Source organism: Eptatretus burgeri, chromosome 9 (genome assembly GCF_056783735.1).
Source record: "Eptatretus burgeri isolate ZD-2024b chromosome 9, Ebu_testis_v1, whole genome shotgun sequence".
Lineage (NCBI taxonomy): Eukaryota > Metazoa > Chordata > Myxini > Myxiniformes > Myxinidae > Eptatretus > Eptatretus burgeri.
Genome location: NC_140969.1, coordinates 103,879,389 through 103,899,312, shown reverse-complemented (window position 1 = coordinate 103,899,312; position 19,924 = coordinate 103,879,389). Strand labels below are relative to the sequence as shown.

The 19,924-nt window shown below is 42.5% G+C and overlaps 1 protein-coding gene across 2 annotated transcripts in view; it reads left to right on the top strand.

The window, feature by feature from the left end:
* The window catches only part of LOC147020808 (E3 ubiquitin-protein ligase Trim36-like), an 89,184-nt gene that overhangs the window by 66,581 nt on the left and 2,679 nt on the right, over nucleotides 1-19,924 (top strand). Inside the window, exons 8-12 of one of the 2 annotated variants that reach the window (XM_085896435.1) lie at nucleotides 10,742-10,863; nucleotides 14,946-15,329; nucleotides 15,792-16,095; nucleotides 16,418-16,489; nucleotides 17,057-19,924. The exon at nucleotides 17,057-19,924 is cut by the window's right edge and continues 2,679 nt beyond it. In XM_085896435.1, coding sequence (XP_085752561.1) covers nucleotides 10,742-10,863; nucleotides 14,946-15,329; nucleotides 15,792-16,095; nucleotides 16,418-16,489; nucleotides 17,057-17,393 — 1,219 coding nt within the window. In that variant the 3' untranslated portion in view covers nucleotides 17,394-19,924. The remainder of the gene's footprint in view (nucleotides 1-10,741; nucleotides 10,864-14,945; nucleotides 15,330-15,791; nucleotides 16,096-16,417; nucleotides 16,490-17,056) is intronic. The other variant, XM_085896436.1, reaches the window with a different exon arrangement.

Below are 19,924 nucleotides of genomic sequence, written 5' to 3'. Positions count from 1 at the left end.
GGTAAATATTTCACAAATGAACCGGAAATCATGACAGTGGGAGTGAGTACGAGATTTGGGAACAGAGGATTTGATTCGCAAACAGTTGAGCCATCGCCAGTGCGAGGAGATCTCTCCCAGTGTACCTTAACTCTCCGGTACACCTGAAGTACTTCACATAATAAAAGAGATACTTGGCAGTAGGACCGTATGCCAACCTTGGTTGCTATTGCTGCAGCACTCAACCATCTCGTGTTGTCAATCATTAGATCAGAAACGCAATGGACACCGTTCTGAATAAAATGATCGATAAAAGAACGCTCCGTTCTTATTCTTTTAAAAAGAGAGTTGTGAAACAGAGGTTCCTTCAAAAACACATCTTTGGTGTAGGAAAGATAATCACGGTCAACTATAAAAACACACTAGTCTCCTTGCTAGTGCGTACAATGGCATAAATATCATCAGCATAGGCAGAAACTTTCACAGGTTTTATTTGCAGATTTGTGTAACCAGTTAAGAAGCTGCGCACTTTGATTAGGAGCGGCTCGATAGTTGGAGAGTACAAAATGCCAGATAAAGGACATCCTTGATGGATACCCCTTCCAACCTTTACAAGTGAAGTCAGTTCAGAGTTTACTGTGAGTACTGAGGAAATTCCATGATAAAAAAGTTTTATAAGGGAGGTAAACCTGGGACCAAGTCCAAAACACTCGAGAACCTTGAAAAGATATGCATGACTAACATGGTCAAATGCTTTCTCTTGGTCGAGCACAATCAAACCAAGATTATCATTTTTCGCTTTACACTCATCCCAAAGATCCCATATTAGGAATATGTTGTCATGTATCTGTCTGTAAGGGATACAATAGGACTGATCATTTTGAAGCAAAGATTCTAGAAGGGGGGAGATGCTTCGAGCCAAAGCTTTGGAAAATATTTTATAGTCGGAAGTTAAAAGAGAGATTGGGCGCCAGTGGCCAACAAGCTGAGGGTCCCCTTATTTCGGTAATAAACTAATTACTGCTCTACAACAGCTCATTGGCAATTCCCCACATTGTGAAGAACTAGTAAAGACCTCCAAAAGCTCTGGACCAAGTAAGGACCAAAAGGATTTGTAAAACTCGACTGGGAGGCCGCCTCGTCCAGAAGATTTTCCAGTCGGCAGAGAAGCCAGCGAGAGTGTAAGTTCTTCCAAGGAAGGTAAGGAATCAAGCTGATCCCTTTGAGTAGCACTTAATGTGGGTAGATCAGACGTGAAGTATTGCATCACATCATTGTCAACATCGTTTGCCTTAAGCACGTCTGAGAAAAAGTTATATATCTCCCTCTTTATGCTATCTTTTGATGTCACAATGCCCCCCAGTTGAGAGCTTCAGGGTTTCGATTTGCCTTTGATGGGTGGTCTTTGTATCAAAATGAAAGAAAAATTTTGTTGGAGAGTCCAAATTATAAGTCTGATCCATTTGTAATCGGATCATTGCACCTTTCACTTGATAGTCAACAAGATCATTTAAAAGGGCCTTTTTTCCAGTAGCAGATGGTTATTTGTTGTACTGGGATTGTTTGCAACATCAGATTGTAATTTCAGTATTTATTTTTCGAGTACAATCTTTTCCTTTTTTGCACTAAAAGATGAGAAATGATTAAACTGTTGGCAAAAGACGGCAATCTGTGCCTTTGCGTAGTCAAACCATAATCTAGGGCTACTTAAACTATTCTTTCGTTCGATGAGGCTATTCCAAAACATCCTAAAGGCTTCACAAAAAGTAACATTCTCAAGTAACATGACGTTAAACTTCCAATACGGACTGCCATGTTGCTGCAGAGCAAGCTTAAAGGAGAATGTTGACACCAGATGATCAGAGAAAAGAGAAGGCACGATATCAGATTTTAATATCTTATCAAGCATTGCAGCATTGACATAAATTCGGTCTAACCGAGCTGGAGTGTGTCTCTGGGACACACATCTTAACCAGGTGAACTGACGTTGTCTGGGGTGTTGGATACGCCAAACATACATGAGTTCCACAGTTTTTATAATTTTTTCCCAAAGTTTTGGCAGATTTTGGATGTGGCTCCACCCTGTTTCTGTCTAAATCAGGGTCAAGGGTACAGTTGAAGTCACCACTCATTATAAAGCAGCAGTTCAAATCAATTGTTTTTAGAAAGTCTCTAGTTTAAGGAAGAAGTTATACTTTTCAGCATTCTCATTGGGGGCATAGATGTTTACAGAAATAAAGATTTGATTGTTGGCAATGAACTGAAGACAAGCCGGACGTCCAGGAATTATTTCATTATAATGAACTTGCGAGAGCGTTAATGAAGGAGAGACAAAGAAAGCAATCCCGGCAGTGAAGGAATTTATATTACTGAAGAACCACTGACCCTTCATGAGCCTTCTCCATTGGGCTTGGGCAGTCAGATCTCCATGCGTCTCTTGCAATAACAAGACGTCCAGGTGCAAATGCCGAGTCAGATCTTTTACCTGAACTTTGCGTTCTAAACTAGAACCACCATTAATGTTTAGACTTCCGAAATTAACATTCATGTGCTTAGAAAGGGAAAGAGGAAAAATAAATAAATAAGAGAAACACACCATAAGGACCTCACTTAAGAAGCTCCTGTCGAGCTTTCTGGATCATTTTTTTTAAACTGTGCTTCTGAGCCTCAGTGAAGTTTGGGGTGACGGGGTTACGCACAATTTCTTTCAATTTCGTAATTAACACCGGAAGATCAGGGAAATGATCTTTCAGTTCAATATTTCTCTTACGATAAGAATCCCTCAAGAAGTCCTGAAGCTCGTCATCCGAAGGTCTGCTTTCAGCCTTTAGAATCTGAGAGGAGTCGTCTTGACTTTCATCATCAGATTCCTCACATGGGGAATCAATTGGTGTTTCAATTTCATTGTGAGCATCACATGATTGCTCGGTTTCAATGAAACAATCTTCTTCAGGAGCCTTATATATCAGAGTTACGTCTGGCGGGTCTTCGGAATGTAAGAGAGTGGACTCCAAGCTTGTCCGTGACATGGCCACGGTGCTCGGATCATGAGTGTCACTCTCCATTGGAGGATTAAAACTATCCTCCATTGTTTCCTCAGTGTCCTTATTTGTCTCATCTATTGTTTTGTTAGAGAGAGACTGTAAAAGTTTCTCTTCCTCCTGTGACTGTTGGATATGGGAGCGGTCTGCATAAGGAACGTCCTTGTACGAGAGGACGCTCTCTGTGGGGTTGGAAACACTGATTGGGATTGGCAAGTTCAATATGTTTGTTTCATTGATAACATTTGTACAAGTGGACGCTTCTGGATTACTTTCTTCTTCCAGAAAGGCAAATCTGTTATGACATGGAATTCCAGTAATTACATTTTCACTGATTTGTTTTTTACCGGAAGGTGACACACGTGGTGCGAGGGATTTACGTTTCTTAACTTTTGAGATGGTAGTGAACCCCTCACTTACACTGTCCATTGGCTCATTGGGAGGGGACGTGTCCACTTGTTCAGCCGGTTTATCCTGAACGTTGGTTGAAAGAGAAACGTTAACATTAATCTGTGAGCCGTTGTTACTCGGTTCGGCCGTGGAAGGCTGCGTTTTCGAAGAGGGCAAAACTGTTTCATGTGTGCCACTGCACCATAACCAAAGCACTACAGGGTGTCTGTGTTAAAATATACTTGGTAGTCGTGACTATTTACAGTGAACTTTAAAATGACGTTCAGAGAGGGATAATCCTTGTTGAGTACCATAAATACTTGTCTACGGAAACACATCACGTGACTGGCACGTTCATCTTTACAGCCCAAAGGGAGCATTATTAGGGGGGGGGGGGCACGCAGTGTCTATAGCGCTGCAGCGCTTTCAGGATTACATTACTGCTCAGGAATGGCGGTACATTTGAGATAAGCACTTTCTGAGCAGGAGTATCTAAAGGATAAGTCATCACAAAGTGTCCAGAATCGAAGGACAGGCCTTGTTGAACGATGAGAGCAACGTGCTCTTCGTCAGACACAAACACGATAACCCGTTTATTCATCTGCGACGTGGCACGTACCTCACCGAACCCGATTATGTTCCCGATCACGAGAACAATCGCCTCCACCGAAACGCCCTCCGGTGGTGAGCACGCGACGCCATTCTTGCGCGATAACCGTTCGAACGCAGCATCTTGCTGCGAGTGAGCGGCCACCATGTTTCAACACACGACGCTCCACGTCTTCCTAACTCAGGAAGAGGAAGTTACCAATACACTCCAACTTTTCTCGAACCTTGGGAAAGGGAGCACTAACTGAACATAATAAGGAAAGATAAGTGAAATAAAAAAAGCAAAATAAAGGTTTAAAGCGAAAAGTTTTTGAATTTTGAAACGACTAACACAGGGCACCGCCCAGGAACCGATGATACCCTGACTAGCAGCGTGACGTTCTCTCTCTCTCTCTGTCTCTGTCTCTCTCTCTCTCTCTCTCTCTCTCTCTCTCTCTCTCTCTCTCTCTCTCTCTCTCTTCTCTCGTTCTCTCTCTCGTTCTCTCTCTCGTTCTCTCTCTCTCTCTCTCTCTCTTTCTCTCTCTCTGGAAAACCTCATAAACAACAAAACACGAACACAGAGGAACGAAATTGGCAATGTGGAAACACAAACCAGCACAACGGAGGACAGGTACTCACGACACGAAGCAAGCAGCAGCCATGACAGTACACACAACGAACCAACGGCCAGCAGGGGGCGAGAGAGAGACAGAGACCGAGAGAGAGAGACAGAGAGAGACAGACAGACAGACAGAGAGAGAGAGAAAGAGACAGAGACAGAGACAGAGACAGAGAGAGAGACAGAGAGAGAGAGAGAGAGAGAGAGAGAGAGAGAGAGAGAGAGAGAGAGAGAGAGAGAGAGAGAGAGAGAGAGAGAGAGACAGAGACAGAGACAGAGACAGAGACAGAGATGAAACACAGTACCGTGCTTGGGAACAGAATTGGGTTCGCGAGGGTTCATGGGGGACGACATGAGATGGCGATGCACCGCCTGTTTGAAACCCGACAGGGAAGAGCATGATTGATCCGCTTCCAGAATTTCCACAAACAGGAGAACAGAGGAACAAAAGAACGGAGGTGTGCCAGGTGTTCGGTATGCCTGAATTTTGGGAGTTTGTGCATTTTGTTATTTTTGGAGCAAGATCTCTTGGTAATCAAATCCAGATTAGACAACTCGAAGGCAAGCGCACGACTTCAACAACACCACCTTGTCAGTCACATTTACACGAAATACTGTCACCAAGTAAAGACTAATACACTGAGAGAAACCAACAATTAAATATGAAACCAAGAGCATCCAACGTCCAAAAGGCCTAATGGTTAACTTCACTGCAGTGATCTGTTCAGATCTTCCCTCTCTAAGATCAATTGTGAGATTTAGACCATAAAAATATTTTAAGGGATACTGTAATTTCTATTTCATTATTCCATGCTGTATGAATGAGATGTTTGTAAAATTATTTCAGATAAATGTGAAAAATCTGATCAAATCTTTAAACAGAATGTAATATGAGCCTTTTTTATCCAATAATAGCGGAGTACCCATCCCCTGGGTGGGTCGAGTTTGGCATCACTTGCTGAAACTAGAAGGGCACTCAGTAGAGCGCATACCTCCGCCAAGTAACGCCTGATCCATGAGGACATATCTGGCCCAATACATATCTGAGATATCGTGCTATATATCGTTTTTGAGCCTGATCTCTCAATGATGAAGAATCATTGAAAAAATTCGAGTAGTTGCATCCGGATTCGGATCTTCATCAAAACCGAATCAATTCGTCGTGGTCACACACCCAACCTGTCCACCAAGTTTCATCTGAATCCGTCCACAACTTTTTGAGATAACCTGTACACAGACAAACAGACAGACAAACAGACAGAAAGGGGTGAAAACGTAAGCTCCTTCGCATTCGGTGGTGGAGCTCAAAAAGTATAGTCTGTGTTTTTGCAAGAAGACGACAGATGTTTGTGTGGTGTGTGGCTAAAAGGTTCGAGATGGTCTAAAGGTCAAAAGGGGATGTTCCAATAGTTGTTGTTTTGAATGCAGTCTGTGGCTGATGGTTGCATCGTTCTCTGGAAGGGCGGATGTGCCGCTGATTCAGTTCCCTTGTTACCATTAAGCTGGCACTCATTTTGCTGACCTTGGAAGGATGACAGGCTGAGTCAACCCACATGGTGGTATTTCAACGGCATTGACAGGGGCTCCAATGCAAGACTCGAAGATCTTAAGCCAGCCACCTTAACCGTTAAGCCAGCACCAGGCTGTTCCAATAGTATTCCGACACTAAGGGGTCGAAAGGGTCTAATGTGGAATGTGCTCCCCTTCCATCCCTTCCTTCTCTTCAAATGGCATAACAGCCGACTCCGCTTGTGAGAAGGTTGAATTCCTCAATTCCGTGTTTGCTTCCAAATCAAGTGTCCTGAACCCCTCAATCTCAGCACCCAACCTTCCCTGTCGTACCCAACTGCACCTTAGAAGGTGGAAACGTTTCTGGCAACCCTCGACTTTAATTTTGCAACTGGACTGGACAGCATCAGCTCACATGCCCTAAAAACCTGCTCTGCTGCTCTTTTCCATCCTCTCTCTGCCATTTTCACCCTGCCATTTGCCCGATATCATCTTCCATCTGTGTGAAAATCCACCAACATCACTGCACTACATAAAAAGGTGCAAAAACTGATCTCCTTAACTACAGACTGATCAGCTTACCTTCAATCATCACCAAGGTTATGGAATCCATCATCGCCGTTGATATGAAATCCTTCCTTTTCTCCAACAACCTCATTTCAGATCATCCATTCGGATTTGGACCAGGTCACTCCACCTTGGACATGCTGCTTCTCCAAACATAACAATGGGTGGAGGCCCTCAATATCAGACATGAGATCAGAGCAATCTCTCTGGACATATCTCGTGCTTTTGATGGAGTCTGGCTTCCTGCCTTGCCCTTCAAACTCTCTGCCTATGGCATCCAAGGCCAACTCCACACATGGCTAATTGTCAAAGAAACTCTCCTTCACGCTCCACACAACTTACTCCACCCCCTGCTCTAGGCTGGCTCCCCTGCCTGAAACCTTGCTCAGCTTGATGCTCTGGAAACCAAGGTCTTCAAGATTATTTGAATCTCTCACAATGAAGCTGGGTCTATTACTACTTCCTCTACTGGTGAAGCCAACATGTGGCTCTCAACGGAATCCTTTCAACTCCTCTCCCTGTCAAGGCTGGAGTGCCCCCAAGGCAGTGTTATGGGCCCGATCGTATTCCTGATCTTCATCAATGATATCTCTGACTCTCTGGGAATCCCCTTTATCTATTTGCTGATGACTCCACCCTCTGTCCTGACATCCCTTATCCTTCAGATGGGAAGGTTGTAGCCTCTTCCCTCTCTTCAGACCTTGACAAAATCACAAGATGGACAAACATTTAGAATACATGTCTTTCAACCCTGACATCTCTCACACTCTCACTATCTCTTTCTGAAAGGACCGTCTGGAACCCCCCCCCCCCCCAGTTCCCATCTACTTCCTTAACAATCCTCTTGAGGAGGTTCAGTCATTCAAACTCCTGAGTCTCACTATCAGATATGATCTTTCTTGGGTAAACCACATTTCAAAGTTGGCCTCCAAAGCCAGCCGCCGACTGGGCATCCTCCGTTATACAAAGTCCTTCCTGAGCACACCTGAACTCCTATTCACCTACAAGGCTTTCATCCGCAGCTTCATGGAGTACTGTTTTCCACTCTGGACTGACTCCCTGCCTAAAACTTTATTCAGCTTGATGCTGTGGAAACCAAGGTCTTCATGATTATTGGAATCTCCCATGATGAAGCTGAGTCTCTGAGTCTATCACTACACAGGACGGTGTTCTCTCTGTCTTATACCACCACCTTTCTGATCTTGCACCCTCTGTTCTTTCCGTATTTTGTTCCCCCCCCAGATCCATTCAGTGTACTAATTCTAGCTCCTCCACGAGCCTCGACTATGTATACAAAAAATAATAATCTCTCAAGCCAGTGAAAAGTGTCTAAAAAGGTCTAAGTAGTCTCAATCTCCAAATGGTCTGGGGTCCAAGCTGTCCAACATGTCTGAAAGGTGTAAAGGGTCTAAATGGTGTTCAGGCCTAATGGGTATAAATGGACTTAAGGGGTGCAAAGGTCTATCTAAAGGTTCTTCGGGTCTAAAGGTATAAAAGGTCAAAAAGGTGAATATAAACGAGCGTGGATCGGCTCGCGACGCTCGCCTCTCCACACATGGTTGTGGAGATTGACGTCACAGATTTGCTGTGTTGGCATGATTTACACCAATCATAATGCAAACATTTCTTTTCTACAAATTTTTTTGTAATATTGCTGATATTATATTTATTTGAAATTTCATTTGTGACACAAGAAGGTCCAAGTAGTCAAAATAGTCAAGTATCGAAGCTGTCTAATGTCTGAAGGGTGTAAGGGATCTAAATGGTGTGAAGGTCGAAGGGGTCTAAAAGTTTTTAGGGGTATTTTCGATCTTCAGGGTCTTTTTGTGTCTTTGGGGTCTTTTGAGACTTCTGGATCTTGTGGGTCCCTTTGGGACTTTTGGGTCTTTGGGGTATTTTTGGGTCTTCAGGGTCTTTTGTGTCTTCACATCTTCGGGGTGTTTTGGGTATTCGTGGTCTTCTGGGACTTTTTGGTCTTAGGCAACTTTTGTGTCTTCAGGGACTTTTGGGTTATCAGGGTCTTTTTGGGTCTTCGGTGACTTTTGGGTCCTCAGTGAGTTTTGGGTTATCTGTGTCTTTTGGGTCCTTGTGGTCTTCAGGGTCCCACACGCGCACCATACGCTCGCTTGCTCAAGCACTGGAAAGGACGAATTGTCTCATTGTTGGTGCTGGTCAGACACCCACACACTCACTCGCCTCCTCGCTTGTGCGCTCGCACCCTCGCTTCAGAACAGACCTCCTCTTTTTAGATCCTCGTGGAGGATCTCTAAGTCTTACTCACGTTGTTGTTCTTCATCTTCTTCTTGTGGACTTTTTTGTTTCACAGCCTACAGTTCTCATCGAAACTTCCTGAAACTTGGCGTATATATGTAAAAATTCCCTGCACAGACAGTAACCATCTCCGATTTTGAAAATTCCTCCTAGAAAAAAAGTTATGACGTCAAAATATCTCCGCTAATGGAAATCGCCTAAAAAATTATCTCCAAAACTAGGCAAGCTTTTTGAATTCTGTTTGCAGGAATCGAACAGGGCATTAGCAGAGATGAATTACTGCACATATGATACATCACTATGACGTCATATCAAATTTTATGACGTCATTCCTATTTTTTTGACATTTTTTGTTTCACAACCCAGAGTTTTCATCGGATCTTCATGAAACTTGCCATGTATATGCAGAAAGCCCACGCGCAGGCAGTAACCATCTCCGATTTTGGAAATTCTTCCTAGAAAAAAGTTGACGTCATAATATCGCCGCTAATGGAAATCGCCTATACCATTATCTCCAAAACTAGGCAAGCTGTTTGAATTTTGTTTGTGAGAATCGAGCCGGGCATTAGCACAGATAATTTATCGCAAACCTGATACATCACAATGACGTCATATTCGTTTTATGACGTCATCATTAAGAGGACGAGGATCTTAGCTCATTCGAGCTTGTTATATCTGCAGCCCGTCTCGGGGGCACAGAGTCCCTCCAAGCTCACCCCGCCCCACTTGTGTACCGTTACCATGACAACCTCTGCCCTCAAAAAGGGCAGGCCTCAACGCTTGTGAAAAAAATGTGTGAAATGTGTCTGTCGTAAAGAAAAAAAGCTTCCTATAAGAGAGGGGATCTATTCTTTACCCTTCTCAACGCATCACAATTAAAATCCCATTAGACATGGGGATGGGGCTAATCTAAACATGCATTTAAGGAAATAACTGTCTGAGGACCTGGATGTGTGGATGCATTTATCAGACCGGATTCTGAAATCCATAACAATATATATATATATATATATATATATATATATATATATATATATATATATATATATATATATATACATATACATATACATAGACATAAACAACACTGACCACACACGATCCCTTTCGGAGACCCTCTCATGGACATCACAATCTCCAAAGATGTACATAGTCACCCATCCATCCCCAAGATATCTACAAATCCTGCCAATGTCCCTGTACCCCTCTATCTCCAATGCCTTGAGGTACGGTACCGGTATAATTCCAATTTAAACTTTTCTACTGCTTCTGCTGCCACTACCTTTCCAGGGAGATCCTGCCATGATACAGTTTATCTACAATCATACATTTACAAACTTCATGGCAGGATTAAAAACAAGGCGCCATGCTCTGTGTATCACAAAAACATCAGCATCATGCATTGTCCGGATGATTTGCTTTTGTATAACCCATTGTACCAAGAATACATACATTACCCAATTGCAATTCGTCATTGTTTGCGACTCCTGTCTGTGCATCACTTGTGTGTGTCCATAATTATCATCAACACTGAATACATTCAGGAGTTATTAAAGCGATACGGATAAGTTCCAAATTAACATCCCGATGCAGAAAAAACGACAATTCGCAATGAAAAGCACATTATTCAGGTTTATGTATTTAAATATTTTGCCAAGAACTATGTTGATAAAAAAAAAACAAGTTCCCATGAAGTTTAAAATTTTTTTTATATTCAACAGATAAAGTAATTGAGACAAGTTCTACAACAATACAGCTGTTTCCTTTTGTCTGACAGAGTGGTCAAAGCTATTGAGGCTTTAAAGACCTTCATGCCAGCTGCTATCCCCAGCTTCCAAGGATTCCAGTTGGATGTGAGTCAAGAGCTGAAATTAATCTCCAACTTGTCCTTTTGGAAAGGTAAGTGGCAAAGGAACAGGACAAGTATTTATAAGAAAACCCTCTCCTGCCGATACACCTTTTAGTGCTTTTAATACAACTCCCACCCTGAACCTCAGACAACAACAAACACACGGGAGATCGATAAACACAAAACCTTACATGAGCAGAAAAATTTGCATCAGATGCTTCATAAAGGCAGAACCGACATTTAAAAGTAAATGAGAAAGACGGTTTATTAATCCATCCCCTGCGTAGCAGGACACGAGGTTTTACAATCGCTTCTGTGTGTCTGTCTGTCCAGGCCATAACTTTTTTACCATTTGAGCTTTTGTCATCAAATTTTCAACAAACATTTATGATGAGAATATGGAGAGAGTAATAAAGAATTTGGACAAAATGTGAAAGGGCAAAGTCATAGTGACTATAAATATCCCATATCAGCCCTGCCACAGCGCGTCAAGCACAAGACGCCGCCATTTTTAAAACCTCTTCTGTGTTTCTTTACTTATTCACCATTGAGCTTCAGTGTGTATGTCCGAGCCAAAACGTTTTCATCAATTGGGCTTTTGTCATCAAATCTTCAACAAACCTTGATTATATGATTATGGAGAACACAAATTAATAAAATTTACATTTTTCTTTTTAAACCGTCATTGTTGTCAAGTTTAGTTTGAGTACAAAGCGGATGCATTTTGAGATACTTTCGCAGTTATTCATTTATTTTGGCTGCCACTAGGTACTGAACTCCTGAATTTTGTTGGTATTGTTAAAGATCAAATTAATCATCATCTCACGTCACTCTCATGCTTCGACAGTGATAGACAATGCTCTCCTCTGTGATGTCAGTGTATTTTGAGTACCATGAAAAATCCCTCAACTTCTTATGGCATCTATAAACAAGTGAGATGAATTGGAATGTGTTGGAAAAAAAATCCAATGCGATGAACTCGCTGGAGGATTTAGAGGTAATAATGCTGAATGAGTGCAAAATATTTGCGATGCAGCACTTGTCATCCAGAAAGATGTAGATTATTGTAAAATATGGTGAATGTTTCGGCAACAAAATGCAGAATATAATCCTGATCAAAACTCTACATCCTGTTCGAAGTTGATGAGGTTTCTATTAGGGTTAGACAAGACTACAATGTTAGATATGTATGCCATGTTCAAAAATCGTTTTTCATCTTTTTGTACTCTCCGATACTATGAATTGTATTTGGGAGTACAATTGACAAACCTCTATTAGATTATTTGTATATATTATGGTACAGAAGGTGTACAGTTGTCTCTTGTTGAAGAGAATAGTTGTTAAGGTGGATTTGAGAAGACAATTTTTTTTTGAATATCTTTTTTACAAAAACAGCTTCGACACCTCTAGAGTTCAGAGATAGTTTACACGTATGTACAGTCAATTTACTGTTCTTGTACATGTAAAATTGACTCTCTGATCTTCTCTTGGCTCAGTAGCATATAGCTTGGCATGCTAAGAGATAGGCAAAAAAGAAAACAACCAAACAAACAAAATTTTGATGAGAAACTACATAGAAGATTTCCATTGTTCTACAAAACCCACAACGATATATAAGTATGCATCTTTCCTAATAAGTGTGTGTGTGTGTGTGTGTGTGTGTGTGTGTGTGTGTGTGTGTGTGTGTGTGTGTGTGTGTGTGTGTGTGTGTGTGTGTGTGTGTGTGTGTGTGTGTGTGTGTGTGTGTGTCCACCATAACTCCAAATCCATGAAAACTAGCATCCCAAAACTTTGCAAAACTCAAACTAAGAAAACTCCAAGGAAGTATAAGAGTGAAAATTGGGTGTTTAGGTTAATTAAAACACCCCTTTTGAAGATAATTAATGGCCTTATTTAATTATATCCTTCATCAGGCACACTCTCGGCCACCTCGCTCTCTGGGGTCTTAAGGCACATCCTGGGTTACCTAACTGTGGTTTGAAGCCGCCATGTTTTTTTGGCCTGCTCAACCATGCCTTGACTTGGAACAGGCCCCACCGATTTCTTTACGATAGTTTGTTTTTGTTTTGTTCACTTTCCTCACTCATTATCGAATGCCTGCTCATCAGACCTACAAATTGCTGGGTACATTGCAATGCATATAAACACCCGGAGACGTCAGGGTTCATGGCTTTATTTCATTTCTACACAAGCGATAACCTTGACAATCTCTTAAACTAAGCCGAATTACAAAATTTAAGCTCCAGAATCGAACTTACCAGCAGTTCCGACTGCGAAAACAAGTGTTCATTTGTCCAATTCTGACATCGTTAAATATTTTAGGCGCCTCAGGGAAGTATGTGTTTAATATGAAGGTTCAGCAATCGCGAATCGTGTGCCAAGCGAGCCATTCCTCATCAACCATTTTGTGGCAGTGCTTAAGCCACTTGGCGAAAACTCTACAATATTCGCACCGTCACTGAATATTGTATATCGATCGACCTGCGATGGCCCCGTGTTATTCTGCGGTCACTTTGGCATAGATAAATACAAATTAAAAAAATGAAATGTTTTGTTAACATCATGGCAGGATAGCTAAGAGGTTCGCACACTCTCTCCAACCTCTCTAGCGTGGGTTTTAATCCTGATCCAGCTATAAAATGTCATCCCGGTGTTTCACATGCAGGTGATTTATCTCCGTGTGTGCCATTAAACTTGACGTCACATCTATTGGAATCCTCCCCTCTCCTCCCCTCCTTACTCTCCACTCTCCACTCCCCTCTCCCCCCTCCCATCTCTATGCCTTCTCCCTTTCTCACTCCCATACCCCTCTCCCACTCCTATCCCTCTCTCTCCCACTCCTATCCCTCTCTCTCCCACCCCTCTCCATCCTACCCCTATCTCTACCTCTTTCAGACCCCTCTCCGTCTCCCCTCCCTCCTCTCCTTCCATCCCTCCCCACTTCCTCCTTTCATCCTCCTCTCTCCCACCTCTCCCTCTTTCTCCCCCCCCCAATTCAAAACTAAACCCTCAGTCCTTAACAGTCCCCTGAACATAGGGGGAGGGGTGGAGGAGCAAGCAGAGAGAGAAAGAGAGAGAGGGGTGGGAGGGAGAGCAAGAGAGAGGAATATGGGTGGGCGAGAGTGGGAGAAGGGTATGGGAGTGAGAGAGGGAGAAGGGATAGAGATGGGAGGAGGGAGAGAGGGGAGTACAGAGAGAGGGGAGTAGAGAGTGAGGAGGGGAGGAGAGGGGAGGATTAATATAATAGCATGGCGGTTAACATACTTTGATCAACTTCCTGTTGATTACATCCATTGCTATACAGTACCTGCCCACTCATGCAGATCGATACTTGCGTTCACGAGCAAGACTACTTCTTCATTCTCGACTGAAGAAGAGCTTTGGAAATAATGGATGAAAATCTTCTAGTGTACATTGCAAACCATGGTATCTGTCCGTGCATTCATCCGTCTCCCGCGGTGCATGCGTTTGAAAAGCTGCTGACTGGTTATTTTGCATTTTCATTTCACTTTTCTTGATGCAATATAGTCAGTCGCTTTATTTCCCCTTCCAGTAATCTTTAAAATCAACAAGAACATCTGGATTGAAGTAGATTTAATAAAGATCTTCATGGAGAAACACACTATTTAAAGTAAATATATTTGAGACAAATCCAACCTCCGCCACCCGATGTTGCACCACCATTTTCGCGGTGAGTGGTATATGTAGCTCAGAGCTTTAGCTCTGAGTAAAACCAAGAGTGCAACACAAGTAACCTTTCTTAAATCCATGAAATAATCAAAATTGATAAATTAACTTAAACGTTTTTACTGGTAATTGATACTCCATAAGTGGACTTAAAAAAATATTAAAAACCCAGAATTAACACGTATTGTATTCACATACAAAAAGAGAAAAGTTTCAGCAGTTTCAAATAAATGAGAAAATAATTATTTTCATTTATTCACTCTTTTTGGGTTATGACTTCAGGAATCTCTTCACGCTGTCTCTGTTTAACGTCTTTTGTCTTCTTTGTAAATTTCCGTAACGATCGGTTACCATGGTATAATGTAACGTAATACAAGGTTCTGCTGTAAAAAAATATTTTGCTGTTCGACATCTAACACCCTAACTCTCCCGTCTCGACCCCTAGCTCCCTTTCCCCCAGAACTTGACACCAAGATGTGTTCAGCTTATGGAGGACTCAACATCCACTGGTCTTTACCCCTAGACTCTGGTCCTGCAAAAAGCTTCCGATTAGAGTACCAGCTCCTTGGCTTCTACGAAGCAAGGTCATCAGCTAATGAGGCAGTCTGCATTGATGAGCTTGACATGTCCAAAGATTCCAGGATAGCAATGAAGGAGAATCATCAGGAGTGGATTTGTGGACCACTTGTTGAGGGATCTGGAGCAGCAGTGGCGAGTGTGACAGCCGTCTCTCCAGCTAGTGCTTACGCTGTGAGGGTCCAGGCCTTTGGGCCCGCAGGCTCCAGTGACTACAGTCAAGAACTGATTTTCTATACTACTCCTGCTGAAGGTGAGATCTCCACAGCAAATTACCATGGACCACCACCCAGAAGGAGCATTTTGCAAAGGTCACATGGATTTTCACATGTTCACATTAACACCTTCCTGGACATCCCTGTATCTGTCTTAATGGTTTCACCAACAGGACAAAATGTTTAATAAACTCTCAATTCAAGTTTAATGTATTTTTTTGTAACCTACACCCCCCTACACCACCGAACAACCCAAACCACCCTCCTCACAGGCATAGTCTAAAATATCCCCCCCCTCCCTACCATCACCACAATCTCATGAATATGTAATATGAGATGGCCTCTTATTCTGACCGAGCTTCACCATTGCATTTACTCTCCCTGGATTGCTCAGCCTTCATCCTGCATGTTAACACAGACATAAACCCAAATCTAATTTGTGAATCAAAACAAGACAAATCCTGACCATTTTCCTGCATTTCTTTTACATCCCGACCTAGTGTTGTGGTTCCGACTTGATGACCGCAGCGGCTACAATAAAGACTGCCTCGAGCTCAGTGAAGACCGGTGGACTGTCCGCAGCCAAGCACCATTGGGCATCATTGCCCAACTGGCTGAACGCCCATGCCCAACCGGCACCTTTCTTCCTCTTGACCACATTGTGGGCGACTTTGCCATCACCAGGGGCCGCCATGCATGGGCTGTCAATGTAGACCCCTCATCGTGTGTAGTACGTGTCGGTGTGGCGAATGCAACCAAGCTTCCAGACTGGTTCTCAACATCACGCCAGCTATCTAGCCCCAGGTGCTCACAGATCGCAAACCACTCCATCCTCTATCACTTTCTCACAGAGTAAAGAGGCAGGAAATAAGACGTGTTAATAAATATATATATATTTTTTGAACCACATTTTTGGAGAAGGAACAAGAGATTGGGAAATCTAAATTTCGGTTTTTAAACCCAGCCCTTGCCCGAGGAGAGATATGATACTGAAATAATTATGTAATAAAACTATTTGCAGCAGCAGAGACAATGGTGTTGAGGTTTTAGCCTCCTGAACCCGTGTCCAGCTCACAGTTGTCCCCGACCTTGACCCTAACCCACATGATCAATCTGCCCATGCAAGACCATCCTCTGGCTGCCTGCTAGCTCGGGAAACGACGTTCAGCAAGCTAAAACGCTGTGGCTGTGTGCCATGGTAAGGCCCACTCGCATCCTCTAAACTTTTTTTGAAATCTGTAAAACTCTTTCCTAACATACGTGGCTGTCCTAATGGTTTCCTTTCTGGAAAAAGCAAACCGTTCTCGAGTGGTAGCGGTTAAGTGCCTGCTGCTGGTTGGGTTGAAGGAAAGGACTATTGATGCTATCTCAATGCCTTTGTCTCTGCTGCCTACTGTGCATTTCTTTTGTCAGTCTTTTCAACATCTTTAAATGCCATCATTGTCTTTTTTATGATGTACGGTATTTCAAATACTGTGTTGTTTAAAATCTATATTGTAGACATAGTTGGGTTGAAGGAAAGGACTATTGATGCTCTCTCAATGCCTTTGTCTCTGCTGCCTACTGTGCATTTCTTTTGTCAGTCTTTTCAACATCTTCAAATGCCATCATTGTCTTTCTTATCATGTACGGTATTTCAAATCCTATGTTATTTAAAATCTATATTGTAGAGAAAGGTCATTCCCTCATCTTCTGACATATTACCTCCTAGCTACAGACCTGGCTGGACAATGCAATCCAACCTCTATCTTTTTTCACCTTGCAGGTTTGAACAAGACAGTGGGCACGACAGCGGAAGTGAGGAAGTGGAGACAGCACAGCCCTCTCTTCTCATCACTATCGCCCGTGGACGTCTCTTTCTCCCTCGAGGTCAAACAGTGTCTGCAGCCGGGTTGACCAACACTGCTGCCGAAGCTCTGCCCCTACCTCACCGCTTGACGGTCTGCCTAGATCATGATGAAGGTTGGGTTGCCTTCTACAATTCTGATGGAACTCCCAGCTGTTTCTGCCGCAGGCTGGTTGACTGTTCAGGCCCCGTTTATCCAGCTTTTGGAATGTTGGGTGGTGGGAAACTTCGCATCCACCCACTTGATCTGGGCTAATTGGGACAATATTCAGATCATATTTGGGATCCACAAGAGACTTCTAAAACAGCATGCGTTGCTGATATTTTGCTGGTGAGGGAGTTGGGACTGCCTGATCAATTATCAATTAGTATGAGATTTTGATTAATTAAAATTACATCAAAACTGATGAGGCATTCGGGACTACCTGATCAAAGAACAACTGGTGTGAGTGATGGGGTTCTGGTTTGCATAAAACTTTGGTGCTGAGGGCAGAATCCTTATTTACAATTTACGATGAAAAAAATTGTTAATTATGATTATCATCATCAGAATGCTACAATTTACGAATTATTCCTGAAGATAAACCATGGAAATTGGGGGCGGCTCTATACGTGCTGGAACACAAAACAGGTCCTAAGTAAGTAAGGAAGTAAAAACAGGGAATGGTTTCTGTTTTGAACTCTACACTTGATATTTTGTCACCCCTTCTCATTTCATTTATACTCAACTAGCAATGAACCCGTCGCTTCACTTGTCGTTGAACAACATCACTTGTACATCCTGACCATTACAGTGCAACAATACAGTTTATTGACAGCGAATGTTTGCATTTTAAAAAATTAACAACCCCGTGCTAATTTCAGCATTACGCTCACTTATTCACCAAAAAACCAATATGATAAATTCGTTTTATGCTCCCAGGGGTCAGACATTACGGTGTTTGTTTTTTTCCAAGTTGCAAAATGCGATTCTCATTGAGTCATGAATAACACACGGCCGTAAAGGCCTCGCCTAGCGCTAGACAAAACGCTGCAACGACTTCCCAGACGTAACGCCATCTTACTACACCGCCATCTTATTCAATCGGTCATCCTCGCATCAAGGGTCTGCCATTCAGTCCATCACCTACGGATGTCAGATAGCCTAACATTTGTGTTATGGTGTTCAACTGCCATCAGCGAAGCGACGGGGTGGATTGAGTGATGGACATCGAGACATAGTACAGCGCTAGACATAACGCCGTCATGACGACCCGTTGAACAGAGCGTGACAGACAGAGGGATGGACAGACGGAGATATCCGTCCAGTTTAATGTACAGATGAAGATATCAGCGCATGAATTTGATATTTGAAGAAGTGGAAGAAATGCTTTATGGAATTGTTAAATCCCTTGTTGCTAAAAATGAAACCACCCTTGTGATTTTGGACCATTGTGTCCTTGATTAATTCGTTTGCGTCATCAGTGAACTCCAATATAATCGGTCTCATCTGCGAAGTAAACGATAATTATAAGACCAAGCCATTGTCAGTGAACCAAAAACATAGCAGAACTTGTCTGGCTTGGTGTTGACAGCCACAATTACCACTTAATTGTAATTAGCACCTATAGCAAAAGGAAGTGATCCCAACTGGCTAATAAAAATGTCCATTCCTTATTGTTTCAAGAAATGCGATTGCTGAAACTATCAACGTCAACTTGCTCATCAGCAATTGATTTTGTTCTTCACTTAAGAGCTCCTTTACCAGTTCGCCATTGTTGTTGAAATTTACTGCTGTTGAAGAGCATTGTGTTTGCCAGCTGGAATGTCCGTGCATTCTCTTTCTCGACATCACATGATGAGTAGTTATCCGTTACAGTTGGGGGTAGAACCGATATATGCATTTGTTTTGTAAAACGAAAACAGACTGATGACATCATAGAAGGCAATTTGTAAGGTTTTGGTGCCACGTGTCATTTAACCAAAGCTCCTATGGTTGCTCTGTGCTATCCTTAATTTAAGTATGACATCGGTTATCGTTTGACCGAGGTTTCATTTTTTTTTAAAGGCTGAGCAATGTACGTGGGGTAATACTGCCTTTATAGCGTCCGTAACCAATACACATTGCCTGCTTTCATGCATGCTCTGAAAATCAAGATGGCAGCAAGTGAGACAACAAAGAGGTTGGAACAATGAACAATTATGAAAAGATTGGTTGATGAGAACATAAAACCTGTTGAAATTTATATACTTACACATGATTGGCTGTCCAGAACGGTGAAAATTATCAGTCAAGGATGTACGTACATCAGAATTTGAGTACGAAGCATTAAATATAGAAATGTTCATGATGATCCACAAGCTGCAAGACAACCCAACTAGATCGACGACGCAAATCGCAACGAAATTGAGCACCTCGTTCTATCAAACGCAAATGTTGCTGGGATTTTTATCTGTTCAGAAGTTAATTTTAGAGGTAGGTAGTGTTTAGTCTTTTATTCTTAACAATATATTGATGGTTGAACGACAACATATTGACAATATATTGAACGACTGGAACCCTTGAAAAGGTTTCAGGACGAGAACCTTAGCTTACATGATGAGACACCTCGCTTATGCTTACCTTCGTGAAGGACACCGTGGGATCCTTAACATCCACCAACACCCATAGCTCCCAGATGAGTCCCCTGCTTAATGTCCATCCGATGGACGACACACACATTAATGCATGCAAAAACATCACGGTGGTAATTTATAGCAAGGCCAAGATTATAATCCAAGCTTGACCGTTCCGAGGTGAGTAAGCAA